The sequence below is a fragment of the Haemaphysalis longicornis genome, unplaced genomic scaffold, assembly GCF_048455015.1.
Source record: "Haemaphysalis longicornis isolate Haplotype H1 unplaced genomic scaffold, Haemaphysalis longicornis Haplotype H1 scaffold_12, whole genome shotgun sequence".
Classification (NCBI taxonomy): domain Eukaryota; kingdom Metazoa; phylum Arthropoda; class Arachnida; order Ixodida; family Ixodidae; genus Haemaphysalis; species Haemaphysalis longicornis.
Window position 1 is genome coordinate 103,829,760 of NW_027526225.1, and position 21,323 is coordinate 103,851,082.

The following is a 21,323-nucleotide window of genomic DNA, read 5'->3' on the forward strand; positions in this document are numbered from 1 at the left end:
TGAACCCTTTTGTTTAAAGATTCTTCAAAATGAAAATATACACGGATTCCGTTTGCACTGCAGTGAAGTTAAAATTTTGTCATATGCCGATGACATCGCTGTTTTTTGTAGCGATAGGAAAAGTGTGAGGGAGGTGGTGAACGATCTAAAGCGATTTTGCGAGTTGTCTGCCAGTGCAGTTAACTGGAACAAGTGCATAGGATTTTGGCATGGTGACTGGCAAAGTAAGCCAGTGTTTTTCGAGAACATGCCTTGGACGACAACTCCGGCCAGGTATCTGGGCATCCCCCTTGAAAACTACCAGGATGCTAGAGAGTACTGGGACGGAGAAACTGATAGAGTTAGAGAGAAATTAACACAATGGGGGGGAAGGGATCTGTCAATGTTTGCCCGCGCATCAGTATGTAATGTGTTTGCTGTTGCCAAGGTATGGTACGTCCTACAGGCGATTTGTATGTCAAGAAGGAACATACAAAAGCTGCACAGAGTGTTTGCGGTGTTTTTGTGGGGCTCAAGTTGGGAGCGCATGAGTCGAACTAATTTGTTTCGCTCGGTGAAAAGTGGTGGATTGGGACTGGCACATTTGTTTATCCGACAAATAGTTTCTAGGTTTATGTTTCTGAGAGATCAGAGAGATTGCTTTCTACGTACTGTGGTACAAGCTCGACTACGTGATGTCATTCCAGACTATGTAGTTTCAACTTCTGCAATGCGATGTGTACGTGTGCGTGGGTTCTTGCGGGAAGTTGTGGATGCTTTTAGGATTTTAAGGGTTAGGTTTTCCTCGGAGTATTTGAGTAGTGTACCGCGAAAACGTTTGTACAAAGATATGATTGATGTGTGTCTGCCTGTTCCGGTTTATCGTCAGTTATATGCAGTGGGTTCAGGAAAAGATGTTCTAAAAAGAGTGAAACGAATGCCAGTACGTTCATCTGTTAAATCTTTCTTCTTTAAACTTCATAGCGGCACGCTTCCAGTAAAACCCTGGCTGCAGGAAAAAGGACTATATGTACACCCATGGACACTTAACTGTAGACTATGCCAAAAGCTGGAAACAATTGAGCACATTTTTCTGGACTGTTGGGATGCGGTGTTTCACTGGGACATCCTCCAACGAACCCTGAAAAAAGACTTACCATTAACGCCTTATGGCATTCGCTTTTTGCCCGTAAACAACGATGGAGGCGTGCCCTATGATATGTTCATGGCACTTAGTCTGCATTCTATGTGGAAAACTCGCATGGCGGTTCAAAATGCCGAAGAGGATGCTCGCACAGTGCGAGAGTACTTCATTGAAAGCGTTGCTTATATAAGAGAAGTTTATCGAGTGATGCCGGAAGAGCCTGAGTGGTTACCCGTTCTGGATGTTCTAGCGCAATTTAAGATGTTTTAAGCCACTCCCTTCAGCCGATTGGTGGCTGGAGCTAGTAATTTGTGTACTGAACAGTGCGTGTTGTGTTGTCGCCAAGCAGGCAATAAAGGAAAAAAAAAAGAAAAAAAGCCGACATAGCTGATTGTTAACGCGTCCGTTTACTGTTTTGTAGGTCAATGGTTCGATTCCTCGTCGAACGTGTTTTTTTTTTTTTACGTGAGGGTTTCATTAGCTCCTTTTTTAACGACCAGGTTAAGCGCCTGTTCCTTGCTTTCTATCACGCCGACATTTACCGCCCTCTTCCTAAACCCAAAGTAGCTCGTTTTCTCGCACGTTCTCTCTTGAGAAGCCCGCCGTGAAAACAAAACCAAAACAAACGTCAAACCTCTTTACAATATCAGTATATATATCAATTACTTTATGTGTATTCACTTTTTGTGTTTAAAAACCTTAAATTTAAGTTATAAACACATTTCAGACTTTGAAAGCACAAAGATAATTACCAACATTACAGTAGTAACACAATTTTCGTCAAACATAGAGGTGCTGCATTTGAAGTCTGGCAACTATCTCTCACTTTTTGTGTGTTTTTTCATGGCGTTTTGTGCCGAGTGGTTGGTGGCGTGATTTAATCTGTTTTATCTATTTCAAGCTTAAATCATAGTTATAGAAGCTTTATGGGTGATGTCTACCCTTCCAACCTACGCGTGTGTTGAACATGGGGACCCCGGAAGAACGATCATCGCCGGATAAAATACTGCGCGTCAAAAGTGGATGACATTGCATCAGAACAAAGCGTGTTCGTGTGTCCGCGAGATGAAGACGACAGTGAAGGAGAATTGTACGTTGGACACATCGTTTTTGCTCGGGTAAGTACGCATTTTTTATTATTCTGTATTTGGTTGGAACGAGTTCTGGTGTTTATGGGTCAGTAATTCGCTAGACCCCCATCTCGTTTGCTCTGAGAGCCTACGTGAGTTATACCTGTGACACACGGCAACGCTAGATCTCTTTTAAACTAAACCCCTTTTGCCACGTCAAAAGACATTTTGTGGAAAGGAGTGGCGCTCCTGACACACAGCCATCTTCATCCATGCACACAGCAACCCCCGATTTCCTTTATGTAGTTCCCGCAACTGACACACCCTTAAAGTGGCGCTAGCATTTCTGTGGAAAAAGCATGCACAATAACAAAAATAAAGTGCGGCTAATAAGTCTTCTTCATTATTTTAGAGAGGAACCGTTCGTTTTATTGTTGTTTAGAAAAATAAATGGGTAATTTCACATATTTGTATTAAACAGCAACGATGGAGTGCTTTTTTAGCCTATGTTCTGTGCCTAATCTGGCAACAGTGGGCAGATGTTTACAAAAATACATTACGATTTGGCTTGTTTAGTGCAATTTAATTTCATTGCAGTTTAAAAAAATTTATGAAAGTATTATGAAATCGCATTTGGTCGCACTAAGTTCTCAGAAGCTTATGATTTGCAAGTGCCTGCCTACGAGGCTGCGCCGCTAGCTGCTCTTTTTCGTTCGGTGAAGGAGATAAGCGAACACCCCTTACGGGAAATGCCCGCTGCGGTGAAGCAGATTCTCCTTTGTCGTGTGTCACCGAGGCGAACGCCGTTTCGGTAGCAGTCCTTCTCTGCAAAGGCCTTTTAGGCGCCCGTGTGTCAGGGGTAGTTTGGCGCCCAGTCCTCCGTTTCCGCAGAAGTCAGCATCAATTTACGCTGAAGCTAGACCTTGGCTACGATGCTCGCGCTATGGTACACGGCTGCTAATAATTTCACATCACGCAAGGCTCTTTAACACCGGGGCGTTTGTTTATGTGTCTCTCAAACAGTGCCTTTGCGGTTGCAGATCGCAGTCGCAATTTCGCGTGAGTGGCACAACGCTGTGATTAGTCCTCCCTCGTGAATACCCGCGGTATACCAAGAAATAACATGAACAGGAGGTTCCCTGGAAGTGCATGTGAAAACGCGTACACGTGATTCCATGGCTGGCGTCTCGTAGGTGTTGTGAAATCTCTCCCCCCCCCCCACGAATTCCGTGCAGTGCGCTTCGCAGCTATTGCGCTCGCGAGACCGGCGACCGTACGCCTCGCGGTCTTCGGGCCGCGATATGTGTGCTGTTCTCGTGAAGCTCGACAACAGCGAAATTGCCGTACTCGCTCGCCAACCCGCCCCGACAGCGTACGCGTCGACCGGGTGCTGACGGAGTTGTGCTGGAAGAAAAGCAGGCAAGAGATGAGGGCGCACGAGGTGTAGTTAAACATGAGAATTTACAAAGTGCAAGGTGGAGAAAATAGTATGCAAGGGCAGGAAACGGTGAGAGAGTTCGGGCCGCGCGCCAGCGAGCGAGTGCGGTAATTTACGTTGCCGAGCTTCACGAGTCCGGCACGAATATGACGACGCCCGTCTGAGAGTTCATAGAGGTATAGAATTCACATACGTGCAAATTGAAGGTGAAATGCGCGCATGTGGCCTCGCAGGGAGTTAGCATAGTCTCGGGGTAGTGGGGGAGATTTCACAACGCCTACGAGGCGCCTGCCGATTCTTCAGAGTAGCTCTCGGGAAGTCTGGGGCTTGATATCAGAGGCATATGTATTGTTTAAATTAGTGCAGAAAATTGAGCCAATTCGCAAGTTCTCATTTTCGCAAAACCGCAGGCCATACAGAGACTAACAAGAAAGCTGTAGGCACTCACTCAACTCGATTTATATTGGAGAATTGAACGTGCAGATACAAGTCAGACATTGAAATGGAGGAGCCTCAACTATCACACACCAGTTCCTATTGAAAGCAAGGGATACAGATGAGCTGCTAGCATGCGTTCCATGCAAATTAGCTCAGTAGCTAGCTTTGCATATATCATGCATACCCCACTCACAGTACCTGCGGGTCTAATAAATACATTCTTACTGTGACCTAAATTTCACTTGGGGTCTTCCGGGAATGTTCTTATAGTGCCTTGGAGGTTACTGTCTTTAAACGATTAAAAATCTACTTGATGTAAGCATTCGTGCTTTGTGTGTGCTCTTCTTGTATTTCAACAAGTATCAGCACACTCACAGATTATGCACCTGCAGGTGCTGCTGCTGGCTGTCCTGGGTCAGCTGCCTTCCAGTCCAGTTTCAAAGGCTTTGCCAGGGCCTCCCTTGGCCAACCGACACTGCACCTGCTGTACCCAAGTACTGCCTGGCCTTTCGTTGGTGCTCCGTACGCTTTGCCGCCAGGAATGGTCATTCATCCATCATCTGGCCGCTTGGACCACCCGTTCAGAAGTCAGCGCATTTGCTCGACACATCGGTCCAGGCACTGCTGCCATATCGGTGCACCCACCGATTATGTACTTTCAGGTTAGTTATTGCATGTTGTGGAACTTGCCATGATGTATACCTGTTAGCAGTGCTGTGGCCTCTGATTATTTGAAACATTTTCATAAAGCAGTGCTGTGCGTATGGAGCGTGTCATTGCTTAGCAGAGATATTGAAGAGAATCTGGGGCTGACGACTAAATGGCAGGAAGAGAAATTGAACTGACTTTGAAGCAAGTATTCGTATGTAATCAAGCCAAGCAAACATTTAGGATCTTTCGATATGGTTTTAAACTTGCAATACAAACTGGTCTACTTCAGATCATACTGGTAATAATCATACTATACCGAAAAGTACATCCCGCAGTCTGTAGAATTCTGACAGCGCTTTTTTCGCAGTCTCTCATGACAGGCACTAATCTCAATGGTTGGAAGATAGTCGAGGTAGCACCAGTCTTTAAATCAGGAGACGGTACTTCACCATTAAATTTCCCTAACAAGCACAATATGCAAGGTCAGGAAATATTTCATCCACTCTCAGGTCGCTAATTATTTATAAAATCACAATATCACATTCGAGTATCACCACGGTTTTCACAAGGGTTACTTGAGAAACACAACTTTCAGGATTTGTTCACGATCTGCATTGATCCATTGACACAGGCTTACAAACTGCGGTAGTTTTTCTCGATTTTTCTAAAGCATTCAATCGCATTGCACACCACAGACTACTTCTCAAACTTCACCCTAATGTCCTCACTTGAGCAAAAGATTTTCATTCTTCTCAAATGCAGTTTACTTCTAATAACTATATACTTCTTTTGCTCGTGCCACTTTGTTGTCCCCCCAGGCAGGTTGCTTGGTCTATCTTCCATGTTGCATATCCTCCCATGTAGGTCTATTTGCAGATGATGTTGTAATTTATCACACAATTTCTTTCAACTACTACCGTCAATGCTTTCAATCTGATCTTAACACAATTAACTCCTGGTGCTGCAAATGGCTAATGTCGCTTATCTCTAAAACAAAGTGCATGACTTTAACGGTGGCAAGTCTCGGATTCTAAATACTTACTTCATTAACAACAGCCTGATTACCTCTTGAGACAAAGGTGTTTTGGTAGGCCGGTAGGGGAGGGGGGATTGCATGGTGGATTTCAAAAGGTACATCGATTGGGAAAATAAGACGTGTGATTAATATTTTCATTTGCACTCCAAAACTCGCTTTATTTCATATGTTTAACCCACTGCCGTGGCTAGGGTGGTGTGCTGTGGAGGCGAATGTCGGTTAGATACCGCTTGGTGTAGCCGCTTTTTCAGATGGAGGCAACACGTAAAAACGCCCGTGTTTTGAGATTTCGATGCGCACAAAAATACCCAGATGGTCAAAATTAATGCGAAGCCTTCCCCTACAGTGCTCCCCATATCCCAAGTGTAGCTTTGGCGTGTTAAACCACCGTTTTTTTTTTTCATGTTTTTGGTATACTACCAGCTGCTGTAGCAGGTGCAACTTAAAGGTAAAATTATACATAATGTTTCCAAGAGCTAAATATAAAGGCCATATTGAAGTGCGTTTATGGGTCTATCTCATAGCAGTAGTGAAAGGTTATATACTCATGTGCAGGTTAAGAACGCCAATGGCTCATGTGGTGTAGTCCAGTGTTTGACGGAATGCCGTGTAGGCAGGTAAAAGCATTATTGCAGTGATGAAACGTAGGTCACTGACCAAGTCAAGAAAGCCATTTAACGGTTTGTTGCTTGTTCACGGTGAGCATGTGTCGTGGAAAACGAAGCTATATATTGGGCATTACGCGGCGCAATGAGTTTGCATAGATATGGTGCAGATTGCCATCCATTATGTTGATAATGTTGGGCGTCGTCTGAACGATGAGGGACTCGAGCAGTAATCGAGAAGATAGATTGCACTCAGTTGTCAGTAATTTTGTCTTGTTCCAGTCGACCACGTGTCCCGTCCTCTCATGGTGCTCTGCCAGTGGACTTGTTTTTGCATGGCCCTTGTTCACTTCGTTCCAGTGCTGCATTAATCTTCTGTGCAGATTGCCCGTTTCGCCAATGTACACTGATTTGCATTCAGCGCATGGAATCTAATAAACAATACCCGGAAGCTTGGAGCGTGAGAGGGGGTCTTTCACGCTGACAATGTCAGAACATAGCTTGCTAGTGGGCACATGCACGATGTATGCACTGCGTTTCTTGAAAATGTGTGCAAGAGTTTCACCGATGTGTGGGACGTAGGTAATTGCTGCACGTTTTGATGCAGTCCTTGTGGTTGCCTAAAGCATTATATTCAGAAAGAAGCGAAGAGGGCGACTAGCAGGAATCCGCATTGACATTAGCAGGCAGAAGCGGCTACAAGGCCTGTGTCAAAACGTGCTGCAATTCTCGTCCTACACATCAATAAAGCTTTTGCACGCATTTTCAAGAAACACATTGTGCACATCATTCACGTGCCCACTAGCAAGCTATGTTCTGACATTGTCAGCGTGAAAGACCCCCTCTCATGCTTCAAGCTTCCAGGTGTTGTTTATGTTTTGAACGAAAAAAGGGCCATTTAAAGGTGACACCTCCTTCCTTGCCGATTTCTGATGCCTGATTGTTCAGTTTGTGGGGATAAGTTTAGCAGATTGCTCACATGTCTAACCTGTATTTGTGCTTGAGCAGTCAAACGCTGATGTTAGCAGTGAAGTAGGTGAAAATTGTACTTTGATTGTAGTTGTGTGCAGATTACTTACATTGTGTTAATTCGTAGAAAAGCAAAATTGAGGTAACCCTGCTAACTGTTCCACATTGCAGCATTTTATTATGCGAACGTTAAGGAGTTCAGCTGCTTGTTAAAGGTGAAATAAACAGTGGTACAAAAAGAAGAGCATCTACTAAACAGAAATATCTTCACAATCGCAGGATGCCAACGGTCCGCCTACCAACTTGTGTCCTGCATCGTTGCTGCTGGCTGGAGCGGCTCATGGAACATTTTCCAGCTTCTCAACGTTTGTGGTCAAGCGCTCCTCCAAGTGAAAGATGCCGCAGAGGGATCTTTTGTTTTAATGCCACAATTTCATGTGCTCAGCAGCTAATTTACTCGTAAGGCTTTTTAAATATTCATCACCCGAGAGATGGAATGTGTCGGCACTCGGGTTATTTGTGACAGAAACAAGTGAACCGCGTCGTGAGAGTCATTGAGGCCTTGTTGTTGTTGATTGTGCATGCTTCTCAAATGACATTTTCATTCGGCTGAATACTTTCCAAATATTACGATTTGTGAACAAATTATGGTAAAAGTCATGATTAGTTGTACTACAGTGCAGGAAGGAAATGCCAACATACGTTTTAAGCACCTCTGATATTTCAGATCGTTGGCTGGTGAGCAATAAAACAAAACTGAAATTTTTTTAAAGTAAAATCAAATATTCGTTGTCACCAGTGCATGACCATAGTAAAAGCTATCTAGTCACCAAATTTAGCATTAGACACGAAATGCCAAGAAAAATAGGAAAATAAACTAGACAACTTGCTACAATAAACCAATTCGTAAAATTCCTCAATGTTTATAAAGTGATGATTCAGGCGGGTTGCAGGGAAGCACATGAGCTCTCAATATTAACATGTTTTTAGTGAAGACCGTCTTCCTTCATTAAGCTGCTTCGCACATTGATGCCAGTCTGATAAATGTAGTCCTGAATTTTTGTTATTCCCGGCCGCGGCGGCTGCTTTTCTGATGGAGGCGAAAAGCAAAAACGCCTGTGTGTACGAGATTTCGGCGCACGATGAAGATCCCCAGGTGGTCAAAATTAATCCGGAGCCCTCCACTACGGCGCGCCTCATCGCCTGCGTTGCGTCGGCGCGCTAAAACTAGGGGTGTGCGAATATCAATTTTTTAATTTCGAAGCGAATTCGAATAATAAAAACAAAGTTCGAATCGAATCGAATATTTTTCGAATACGAATACTTATGGTTTTTTGTAAAATTAATGTTTTCACCATCTAGAGACACAAAAACTGCAACTTTATTGCACAACAAATCGCACAAAGTAAAATTAGGAATTACACAATACTATTGCACTCAACAGATTAAGGTCTGCACTCACTTAAATGTTAACATGGAAAAAGGTTAACTGCTTGACATGTTCGGGGAGCAGTGACAACCTCCTGCTCGTCACCACTTTACCAGATATCAAAAACAGCCGCTCACTTGAGACACTAGTAGCTGGCATGCCCGAGCCCGTGCACATTGCCGCGCGCTGATACAGTAAAATCTTGATTATACTAATCTCGCGGGACTGCGAAAAATATTCGTATCATCCGAAATTCGTATGAACCAACACAGACCAAAAAATTTAGCGCTGAAAAAAGTTTTCGTTTATTTCTTTTCCTACTTTTGCGTGAAGAAATTCGTGATTTTTCTGCTTTTGTTAACCCCCGTGTCGCAAAGCAGTCCTTTCTGGAGCACGTAAAGCTTCGCGCTCGTCTCCTCACTCGGTGTGCCCAAGCTCGCTACATGCCCCAACAGCCAAGCGTGAACCGCATGGTGCGGTTTTGCACGTGATTCGCTCGCCTCGGCTCTGCGAGCGCTGTATTTTCACGCCCACATCGACGATTTCGCGCCCGCGGTAGCGCCTACCTCGGTCAGAAAATGATGCAGTACGCGCGCGGCAGAATGGAGGAGCCTGACTACTTGCGATGAGATCGAGACAGCCGGCTTGGCTCCGCCAGAGACGGTTAGGCTTAGCACCCCGGCAAATATTTTATGGGCGCTTTCACTAGCGGCACGGATGATGTTTTATAGTACCGTTATCGCATGAATTATCAGCTCATTTACCGCACAAGCAACTTCGTGTCTCCCGTGAGCCGCATTTTAAAGAGCGGTTAGAAGCGGTCGCTCGAGCGCCCGCGCCAAATTGCGGCTGGAGCCGACGCCATGTTGACGTCGCCGGCCGCGCCGCGCGCAGCGTGGGGGTGGTTTCGCGGCGGTGTCAGCGCGTTGGACGTGCGCAGAGCGTTTTCGCGAGCAGAAAACAACAGCCCGGCCGTTTCTGGAGAAAGAGTGACAAACAGGGGAGCGAGAGCCGTCACTTGCTCGTTCAGCAGTCGGGTGCCTCGCCGGCTCGTTCGTACCTTCCGTTGGGCCGCGCAGGTCCGTTCGTAACAGCCGAAATTTTTCCCATTGCAAACGATGCAATTTCGCCGGGACTTTTCGGAAATTCTTATCATCCCGAAATTCGCACCCCCAGAATCGTATCGAGAGTCCACTGTAAATAACACCGATACAGACACGCTCTAATTTTTTTTTTTTTTTAGTTTTGGGTGGTTCGAATATTTCGAACAATAAAAGTGTCGTTCGAATCGAATCGAATACCAAAAAATTCGAATCGAATATTCGAAGTTTCGAATATTTGCACACCCCTAGTTAAAACCCTACAATCAATCAATCAATCTGAATTTTTGTTATGATCAATCTTTGTATGGGAACCATATATTTTTATATGATGTCGCTGTGTATTTCTGAAACTGTATCTAGTCACGAATTTCAATTTGTTGTGGTCAGGTTTTTTCAAATAATTCGTAGCTTTTTTAACAATTATGGTATATTTTGTGTGCCTAAAGGAATGCCTCATTGCATGTTTAGCCTATGTAGTGTTGAAAGCGGACATTTTGCTTCAAATTGGAATGTCGGGCTAGCAACATGGTACTTTGCGTGCTGCTCACTTTCATTCATGCCATTATTTTTTATATTATCATTTAAAATTAAAAGCCAACCAATTTGCTGTCGTTTTAATTTTGTCACCTACTTTATACTTTTTTTAAGAGAACGACGGGACAAACTTGTGCCGTCATTCTGTTTTAACTGTTTCCTGTGTTTACCACTGGTTTTTTATGCATTCAAACATTTTTTATCAGTTTGTTGAGCAGTGATTAGTTCAGGTGCTCAAACAATTTTTGGCTGCGAAGGCTCCCTGTAGCATTTATATAAGTGCTCTCTGCTCTATTTTTGAGCCAATACCCCATCACCAGTCTTCATGAGGTGGTCTTTTGTAGAAATGAAGTTGAAATAAATATTTGTTTGCATTGCTTTACATGTTTTGAAAGAATTTCTTGTTCATTCTTGTTTCTTTCAACCCTGTTTCAGAATCCTGCTTAAAAAATTTTCTCTGTTATTTTTTTTCAGAACCAGGAAGGGTGCTCATCCTCGGTTCTTGCTGAAGCAGCAGTATCCATACTTCACACGTGAGCTCTGAACACACAGTAATTATGGTATGAAACATTCTACCAGCATAAGCTTGCTTTGTAGAGGTAATTGTAGATGTCAAAGCTCTTGACAGTGTAGCCCAATGTCTGGTGTAACGCGCAATGTCTACAACTTGTAAAAATTAATTTTGTGGCTATAATGTTTGAGATTATTTTAAAATGCACGTCAAATACTATTAAGTATCACTGTCTAAATTGGCAGCCATTTTCCTGGTGGATACAGAAAGTGAAAAAGCGCATCTGTAGAGATTTCAGTGCACCTTATTGTCCCAAATTTGCTAAAGCTAATCCAGAGCCCTCCCTGTGGTGCACTTCATATCCCATGTACAGTTTTGCGTAAAAACACCTAAAAATGTATGATCAATTTAAACTTATTTAATGTTTTTAAATGCAAATATTCTCAGTTTAAGCTGCTATATTTAGAGTAAAATATTTTGTAACAATTATATAGCTACCAAAGGTTTACAGGAAAGCTTTTTGCTTTTGGTTATGCACCTTCTTATGAAAAGAAAAATGTTAAGAAAGGCAGAAGAAACCCAAATATGGAAATTAGCAAACCCTAAAGCTGCGGATAGACGGAATGTTTTGTAGAGAATCTTTTGCTGATTTCAGTTCTAGTCAACTCTACAAAAGTCTATCGACGTAGAATGCTTGCCGTGAGGCACCTCATAATACTAGCCAAAACTAATGGGCCCCGGCTGTTGGCTTTTCATTTGCAACAGTGACAAATGACCCCACATCTGCCGGCAGGGACATAATGCAAGGCACAATGTACAAGCTTGCCTCATGATAAAATAATGTTTTAGGAACCATGACATTACATTTCAACCATGGGCTTCACCAGGGAACTTGTATGCATTGTTCTGTGATGTTTGCAGTTCTTGTTATTGCTATGTGGGGTCATTTAGTCTAAATGTATGGTTATAAAACTCCATATACCACCAAACCTTGCACGTGCTGTACCATATGAATATTTTTTCGTAAAGCAAAAAGAATAATGCAAACGAAAATAAATGGCTTGGGTACCCAACTTTTATAAGTAGATTATAAGCCGCAGTAAGGAGGGAACTATATTATGAGCCGCAGTACGGAGGAAACAATACATTTTGCATTTGGTCTTCCTTCATATTGAACCTTCCTGCTCAGCTCAAGAATAAGGCACTAAACATTGCAGGTAGCTACCGTGATTGGAAGTTTGATGCAATACTGAGAAGCCAAGGGTTTTAAGGTTCAAGGAAGTTTTGTGTGGTTGAAGTGTTGCACACCTAATTGCTTTCACTGCATAGTATGGTTATGCTGTGCTGTGAAGCTCGAAGGATGTGTACTGCAGTTCGGCAAAGTGAACATATAATTGGTTTTTTACGAAGTTTTGGATAATCAACTACCTCTAAAGTTATAACTCTGTACTGAGGTGTGGCTCCTGACTCTTTAAATATAAGTTTTAACAATCGGTGACACAAGTTCAAGGAAATTATCAGCTGACGTTGAGCTTCAATAGAATGTCTCACAGAACCGAGCTTGGAAAGCACGAATGTTTCATACCATAATCGTGTGTCATATTGTGCAATATGTGGTCTCACACCTGCTGCACCATTTGTGAACCGAGGATGACGCACCCTTTTTGTACCCCTTTAGGTGGGTGCTTTTGCAGAAGATGCTCCTACAGATTGGGGTGCTATGTAGCACCCTAGGATACTTTTAGGTCGAAGAGGGTGTTATAAGGCACCTGTCTTCTGGGGTGCTTCACAAAGGGTGCTCCTGTGGCGACAGAATCCAAGCACCCTAAAGGGTGCAAAATTTTCAGTTTTTAGGGTGCTCCTGCGGCGACAAGCTGAAGCACCCTTTTGGGCGTAAAAATTTTTAGTGTGTACGATTCGTGCGCGGTAATAACGTTCAATGAAAGCTTTCAAGCGCGTTAACAGTTACACAAAAATTAGTGACAATAGCAAACGTGGATTCCTAAGCGTAATGAATATGTAAATGTTTAACAGACGAGAAAAACTTAGTAGTTGCTGATGACAACTGCGAAATAAAAATGCTTGCTACAGGTAACCGTCTCGAAGTTATCTTTTGCGCTCTGTACATAACTTGTACTCTTGTGCACCAAAGCTATGACAATGCTGCAACTGCTGTAAAACCCGCTTGCATTTACCAGTCGCAATCGTCTAGCGACGCGAACTTGAAGAATTCAGGCTAAAGAAACACCAAATTCGCTTTCGCCGATGCAGGAAAATATGACATGTTTCCTTATTCTGACACTCACACAGACGACACCTTTCACACACGTTACATAGAGCACTTAACATATGTATCGAACACTAAGAATACACATAGTTTGCGCTATTTGTGCGGAAACAAATGAGTCGTACGATCGCCCAGCTCCTAGCTCAACTAGGCGACGACGAGTTCATGGTTATTTACGAGAAAAAACTATGGTTGTGAGGCTGTACTTACAACCAAACTGAGCAATAGTACCTAAAGTTAGCAAAGCGCTATGCGCAAAGCGCAAATCGCGGTCACGTTCGCTTGCACGGATAGAAATTCGGACTCGAGTTGCTATGGGTCTGCCGCGTTATGCACACAACTAAACGCTGTAGCTAAAACGGAAGACTGGGCGAGTTGGTACTTGTTCATATTAACAGCGCTACCGACACAGACAGAAAGAAGAAACAGAAACAGAAGCAGATAGATGTGTGCAGAAGGGGTGGACGTTTTGTTGAAACGCAAACCTGTTTCGAGTGTTTCCTGTATGAAGAAGGCAGTTACCTATTTGAAAGTGCATTCCCTTGCCCTCCTGCCCACCGATAAAGAAGGGGGATTTCTTGTGTTACCCCGGGACTTGTACGTCACTAAAGCGAAAGAAGCCATTCTGTCCGTCTTCAAGCGCCATGACGACGTAGACCTAGCAAAACTTAAATCTAAAGCAAAGAAGTTGTGTACTGACCTAGGCCTGGAGAAACTGGTCAATTCTGTGAACCGGAGCAAAAGTGTGGGACTGCAGCTATTTTTTACGGCCAAAACTCACAAAGATGGTTGCCCATTTCGTGTTATCGTTTCTGAAAAAGGGTCGTGGTTACATAACGTGTCTTCATTTCTACAGAAAAAACTGAAATTGCTGCCAATTCGGGATCCTTTCTTGGTACGCAACTCCGAAGAAGTAATTAGCTTTCTTCAGGATAACAAGGACCGGGGGTACAAGGCATGCTCTTTTGATGTAAAGGACCTCTATTACTCGGTTCCGCACAGTGACGTTCTTGCTTGCGTTGAAGAGTGTATTGATGAGCATGGCAATGTGGCATTTCAGAACGACACAGGCATGTCTGTTCAGGGTTTCCTGGAGCTGCTCACAGTGTACCTGACATCTTCCTACGCTAGTTGGGAAGGCGGCACGGCACGTATTTGCAAAAAAACGGGGTCTGTATTGGCTCCTGTATCGCGGCGATCTTGAGTGATTTGTTTTTGGCCAGTCGTGACAGAGTCCTTGAAGGTCACCTACTTGGTTCTAGCGTGGCAAAAGTGTTTCGTTTTGTAGACGATTATTTTGTGTTGTTCGAAACTGATGCTGCAAGTTTCCCGTCCGTGCTGACTCAGGTCAGGGGCAGTTTCGATGCTTCTATGTTGCCACTGGTTCTGACCCAGGAAGAGCCATCAAATGGCTCCATCAAGTTTCTGGATTTGAGACTCCGGCTGCCAGACCACCACGTATGCTGGCAGTACGACCCGCGTTGCAACAAGCCGCTCCTTCCTTATGCGTCGGCTCACACGAAACTCGTGAAAAGAGCAATTGTCAAGACTTGTCTTGGCAACGCGCTAAGGAAATCCTTCCCCCATGCCATCCAGAGCAGTTTTGAGGCACAAACACAGCGCCTATCGGCCGCGGGGTACCCAACGTGTGTGCAGGCAGCCGTAGCTGAGTCCATGTTGAATGAACTAAAGAAGAAAGAAAAGGAGCAGGAACAGCCTCAGTCCAGCTCCCAAAAGAAGGAACCCATTGCAGTGGTGCCATACATGCATCGAATTGCTCATGGCCTGAAAAAAGTAGGAAAAGCCGGAAATGTGAAAGTTGTATTTTCAGCTCCCCTGAAACTGTCGCAAATGTGTTGTAAAGTTAACACTCGTCTCACTATGTGTAACAAGTGCACTACGAAGCATCACAAGCAGTTTGCTGCCTGCGCAGAAAAAGTTGTTTATTCTGTGCCTCTCTCGTGCGGCAAGAAATACGTCGGCCAAACTGGCCGATGCCTGAATGATAGGCTGAGGGAACACCATAACAATGTTTCAAAAACGTTCAGTGGTCACCTCGCCAAGCATTGTCGTGATTGCGTCAGCAAATGCCAGCCCCTTTTTGACCAGAGCGTAGTGATAGGCGAGCATGGCAGCCAAGTCGTGCGAGAAATCTTAGAGGCCACAGAAATTAACAAGTTAGGTGATAAATGCATAAGCACCCCATCTATCGCCCTCACAGAAAAAGAGTGTAGATTCCTAGCGCAGTAAGCCCACCCTGGTAATCTTTGTCTTGTTTCCAAACTGATTACAAAATGGACTTGTGTTTTGTGTTCATCGTACTTCTTGCCCCGTAAGTAGATTAACTTGTGAATATACGTAAAGTCAGCATGATGCCACGCTCACGCTCTCATATGGTCACGTGTTAATTTAGTGTTTCCTTCTCTTTTTTCCTTTTTGTTGTTTTTGCCCATGTGGGTATAAAAACCACTGGCGTAAGCAATAAAACTCAGTTGTTAGTCAGCGCCGTGTTTGTGCCCTCTTCTTTCTGTCTGTGTCGGTAGCGCTGTTAATATAAACGCTGTACACTTGAATGTTATCAACTGCTTCTTAAACCCGGCGGCGTGGTCCAGCGGTAGCGCGTCCAGTTCATTGCGTCAGTACCGGGCGTCGGTGGTTCGATACCTGGGGCGGTATTCCCGTGTTTTGTCCCTTTTGTGTCCCTTTCAAAGTGTCCCTTTTGAGCGAGCCCTGATTGGCTAAAAGCGAACACCCGGATGTGACGCCATGCAAGCACGGCGGAGCTATGAGCCGTGGCTACTCGGAGCAGACGATTTGGAGCAGACGATTTTTCGTCGCAGTTCGCTCGCGGAACAATAAACACATAAAAGATACTCTGATACGGTTTCACTTCTTTAAAATGCGTTTGCAAGAACAGCTACGCTATTTGAATAAAAGGCCCACTGCTTAACCGGAAGTACGCCACGATGAAAGGGACGCAAAAGGGACGTTTTCGAAAGGGACAGTTACGAGAATACCGCCCCTGGTGGTGCTAACGTTTTTCCTTTTTTCTGCAACTCACTAGTTCGTCCTTGGGGAGCATCGGAACGGACCATCCGGGTTGGGGACTAACCGTTCGTTCCCTCGCAGTTAGTCCCCAAAGGGACAAATGATTGTGGCAGAGGCTGTCAGTCCCTCAAAGGACGAACGGTTAGTCCTTTTTGCCTAAGAGTGTAGCGTACTTTCAATGGCGAGTAATACTGATAACCAACGTTTGGCTCTTCGCGTTACATGCGTTCTCTTCTCGCTGCGCTTGGAACGTTAATTGGCAGAATTCCCCTCCTCCTCCTCCCGCCCCCCCCCCCCCCCCCCCCCCAGAAAAAAACGAAATGCACAGAAAAACTTTTATCCGTGCCTTTTTGAGCCAATCCTCGAGAATTAAATTCCAATACAAAAGCGAGCTCTAGTTTACAACACAAAGTTGTTACCGGGAACCCTTGGCGCTTTTTCGTAACGAGAAATAAAAAGGGAGCGTTTTACTACATATGCAACACGGCAAATTTATTTGTCACCTTTATGGTTCGTAAGCGACATTACGCAAGAATGCCAAGACATCTCGCTGTTCTATTGGTACCTGTTAGATTTTAAAAGGAACGCAAATGTCCAACAGTGCACCCGTAACAGAAAATCTGTGCTCACTATGAGGTCCCAGAAGCTTCGTTTACACACTGTAAGACTGCTTGTAACTTTGCAAGTCTAGATAAACATGAGATGTTGGTTGCACTGAGCCCGTTTGCAATTTATTTTGCAATTTCAATTGCGTCGAAAGCCTTAAATAAGAGATCCGAGAGCGTTATTCACAAAACCTGCCTTCAGAGTCGCTAAAATTTAACTAAAGCTGCGCGCAAAAGCCCTGTTAGAACGGCTCCATTTATATCGCTTCAAATATATCATTTATGTCGGTTAAAATTCAGTAATTTTATGTTGCCTTTGGAACACACCAAAAAATATTGTAGGCTCTTTGAAACCATTTCAGTGCACCCCACAAATGCAAGTATATGCGTCATGCTACGAGTGAAAGCGATTGAAACAGCTGTTGTAAACTGAATTGCGGAGATCGAGGCTTCCTTATTTGTTTCTATGTATGATTTTATTGAAGATTCAAAGCTATATTATGGAAAGATCGAGCTTGCTACGAGCCAAGGCATACGAGTTCATTGTCAAAATTGCTGCCGTTCTGAGATTCCCGATGGGTCGCCGCTTTTTTGGCGTAATAATGAAAACTTATTGCCGCTTCAATGGTACACATTGAAGGTTGAGGAACCGAACTACAGCATACCACTCTTGTATGCGCCTTTCGTGCGCACACACGGCGCAAAAAACGCACGAAGCGCGCCCACAGTGTGCATTCTCCCGGGCCGCTCAGCGGAGCATTCACACTAGCAGCGCAACGCTGTCGCCACCTACATATCGATCTCTCGGCGAATACGTAGCCCACGCGCACGTAGTTTGAGACCCTTTAAAGACCGAACCGCATGGAGCATTTTTTTCACGCCATTCGCGAGCGTAGGCGTTGCGCGTGCGTTTTTCGACGCCCGCGTCGACGATTCCCCGCCCGCGGCAGCATCTGCCCTGGCTAGATTTTGACGCGCGTCGCACGCGGCAGAGGGAGGAGCCTGGCGACTTGCGCCAATGAGGAGGAGCGCGCTTCATGGCGGCGGTTTCGAAGCGCTCGAGACAGCCGGCTGGCTCCGCGCGGGTGTTTAGGCTTACCACCCAGTTAGATTTCGCCTCTCCATCTTCTTGGTGAATGATGAAGACGAAATAATGATGTTCTTTTGATGCTCGAGCCGAGAGGACGATCTCGACTCGTTCCGATGACCGACGTCCGATGCTTGCAGCAGGTGAGGGGTGAGGGCTGCCTTTCTTGCTGGATATTAGGTTTATTTACCCTATTTACATTAATCCAAGTATTTACATCAGGACAGAATGAAGGTTACATTGTCACTCTGCCTGCAGCAGCCTGTTCGGCGAAGATTAAATACTGAACTCCCTCTCGACCGACCCCGGACAAAACCCTACACTCCGGTTTTGATCCCAAAAACCACGCCTACAAAGGGGGCGTTCAAGAAAGAGCGAAAACCCCTTTCAAAATAATTAATGGGATCCACTGATTGGCCACAAGAACCAACCAATCCTACACATGTCACCACCTGTGGTCACGTGACCCAACGCCCTCTCATGCCCTCATAGTGCGTCTGCCGCGCAGCTTATTACAACAGAGAAGCAAATACAAGACATCTGCCACCTAAAGTCACTGACCATGCGGAGTGGTCAAACCATTACGTTAAGCCGGTGGCGCCTGCTCAAAGCCGAACGCTTAGAGCGCTCTTCGCGCGGCTAACATCTTACAGTGTACTCGCCTTGCCGCCCCGCATTTGTCTGCGCGCGCTCGCCGGCACAATGAGGGTGACATGGCTAATCTCCTCCCAGACTAAGGGACGCCGCTGCCCGCCGCTGACTACCGAGAAGAGCTCCTTCAACCCCAGGCCAGTATTCCCGAGGCGAATGACCCATCAACGAACAGCGCCGACGCCGGCTTAGCAAAGCCTCAAAAACTACGGCGCGCGCCTTTTCGACACTAAGAGACAGCATCCTTTCGCTTCCCGTCAGCTCGTACACCTTGATGACGAACGACTGAGCCACTTCCCAATATCGGCAAGCCATAATACCGGCATGCGCGCTGTCCGAGAGGGAACCCAGCGCCGGGGTTGTTTTCACTGCTGTGCACCCATCCGCCATTCACTGAGACTGCCCGGTCGAGCTGACTAACGCAACAAAGGTACTCGGGTTCCCCGTCTTTTACCACAGAAAAGGAAACAACACAAAGCATGCACTTGGCGGCCCCTAACATCGCGTCCCTGCGGTTGCATGAAAGGTACGCAGCATGACAGATACAAGCTGAGGCAACGCCAATGCATGAGCCTCCGCCGGCGTTCATTAATTAAATGAGGAGCCCGAACTTAACACACCCCAGCAGATATTGACTGGGCGCTTTCACTAGTGGCGTGGATGGTGTTTTATAGTTCCGTTTTCCCCACATTATAAGCTCGTTTACCGCCATAGCAACTTCGTGCGTGCCTTGAGCGGCATTTTAGAGAGCGCATAAAAGCGGTCGCTCGAGCTAGTTTACTCGAGCTCCCGACACCACTTCGCTACCGAAGCCGCCGCCATGTTGCCGCAGCCGGCCGCGGCGCGCGCAGCATGCGGCTGATTACGCGGCAGCGTCAGCGCGCCTGTGGCGGTGTTCGCGGCGCGTTTTCGCTAGAAGAAAACGTTCCACGCGGTTCGCGCTTTCGTTACAACGCGACTTACTCAACGCGCTTGGGCGTTTTCATGCACGTTATTCCTTGCACCATCTACTAAAAGACACAGATACTGCTGTAGCCACTCGTGATCTCGCGAGCCCGTTGTATGACGACAACAAACGCTACTTCGTCAGGCTTAACCGTATACGAATCGCTCTTCCATCTGAAAAACAAAGGCTGTTTGTCGATTGAAACTTCAGGTTAGGGTAAGAATGGGCACGTTGAATGCGAAATCAACAGCTTAGAGCGCGATATCGCACCGAGCGATTAGCAACGAACCTGTTTTGCTGCGAAGGGGGGGGGGGGGCAGGGCGCCGCCATGTTGGTCAACTCTACGTACGTAACACGGTGTCAGAGCATTCTTACACCGTGTTACGGAAGCAGCGTGAACACCGCAACGTAAAAATTCGAACCTCACGCACGTCCGTAAGAATCACGTAGTCCCTTTCCGTTCGGAGTATGCGCACACTGGTCACCCGTGAAAGTTCTACGTACGTGGAGCCACTACGTACGTGAAACAAAATTGTCTAACAACAGTTGTGAAGGAGGGGTAGAGGGGGAGGGGGGGGGCAGAGCGGGGCCCAGTAAAGCTGCGTCACCGGAATAAAAACTGCTGGCCGGGTTAGATATGGACTGCTTCGCAGTAAAAAGATGCACATCTATTTTTTACTACCTTAATTGTCATGCAACCCCTTTACGGAAATTGTACACAGCAGTCTTGTACCATTTTTGTGACACTTTTACATACTTTGCTAACAGCAACGTATGTACTAGGACACTAGCTAGGATACTAGGATATTAGGCTAGGACACTAGCTAGGGTACTAGGACACTAGGACACTAGCGAGTGGTGTCCTGTGTACTTCTTCTTCGTCCGCGTCTATTTTTCGCTAGTAAAATGCAGGCTAAAAAAAAGCGATACCACATCGCCCTTCGCTAGGAAGCTTGGTGCGAACACATTCGTTGCACTAAAGAGTGTAACGCAGCGAGAGACACAGAGAGAAAGCGTAGCACAGCGCTCGGGGAGATGTTGGCTGGCAGGCGGTGCTTCCGGGATGTCTTCCGGTGAAGACAACGGCGAGCGCCTATCGGTTCCTCTTGGCGGCAACATCCGCACGCGAGGCCGTGACGACGATGTGCACCGGAAACTGGCCGCGCGTGCGCGCCTATATATTGCAAGCGCTGACTGTCTGCGGCCCCGGTCGATGTGTACGTGCGGGCTGCTAAGTGCGACTACGCCACTGCAAAGCGACGAAAGGGTTGTCGGCTAATCAGCCCTCATGGGTCATACGCATGCATCACCATGGAGTGCTTCCCTGATGTCCGTGGCTGTACTCCTGTTGGTGGAGCGGCATCAATCTGCTGGTAAGTAGCAACGAGTTGAGACAACTCCGTTGCCACTTGGATCTTTAATCGGTATCTGATGAAGTCAGTCGACATCTGTTTGTCGGCGCCACCAGGTGTATGCTTCCGCGTGATTGTGGAGAGGAATGTGGCGGAGGATATTTGCAACGGAGATGCTTGCCGTGGGTAATGCTGGATTCAGCGGCGGCCACGGGGTTGGCGGTGATGTCTTCCACGGTTGACGAATCGGATGCTGGGGATACTCGGTTGTGCATTTCCTGGTCTGCAACATGGGCTCCTTCGTACCCCACGAGCCAGGTGTAAGCAGTAGTCCAAATTACTGTAATTACATTGTAAGTTTTTTCTTAAGTTGAATGGCTACAAGGGGTGTTTGTTCTCGATGATAGCGTGCGCAGGCCTGGAGATAGTCGGTAACAGT

General features: G+C 45.8%; 1 protein-coding gene and 1 long non-coding RNA gene across 3 annotated transcripts in view; both read left to right on the forward strand.

Moving 5' to 3' along the window:
• The first annotated feature begins 1,945 nt into the window (after positions 1-1,945).
• LOC144163154 (uncharacterized) lies at positions 1,946-11,304 on the forward strand. 2 transcript variants are annotated; one of them, XR_013320846.1, is made up of 4 exons: positions 1,946-2,241; positions 4,462-4,731; positions 7,610-7,789; positions 10,871-11,304. It is a non-coding gene; the product is annotated as an uncharacterized LOC144163154 (long non-coding RNA). The 2 variants fall into 2 exon arrangements; XR_013320845.1 differs by lacking the exon at positions 10,871-11,304 and having other exon boundaries at positions 7,610-10,778.
• Positions 11,305-20,738: 9,434 nt separating this feature from the next.
• Positions 20,739-21,323, forward strand: part of LOC144163155 (protein sidekick-1-like) — a 147,295-nt gene continuing 146,710 nt past the window's right edge. The window contains exon 1 of the mRNA XM_077693975.1: positions 20,739-20,905. Coding sequence (XP_077550101.1) covers positions 20,821-20,905 — 85 coding nt within the window. The 5' untranslated portion in view covers positions 20,739-20,820. The remainder of the gene's footprint in view (positions 20,906-21,323) is intronic.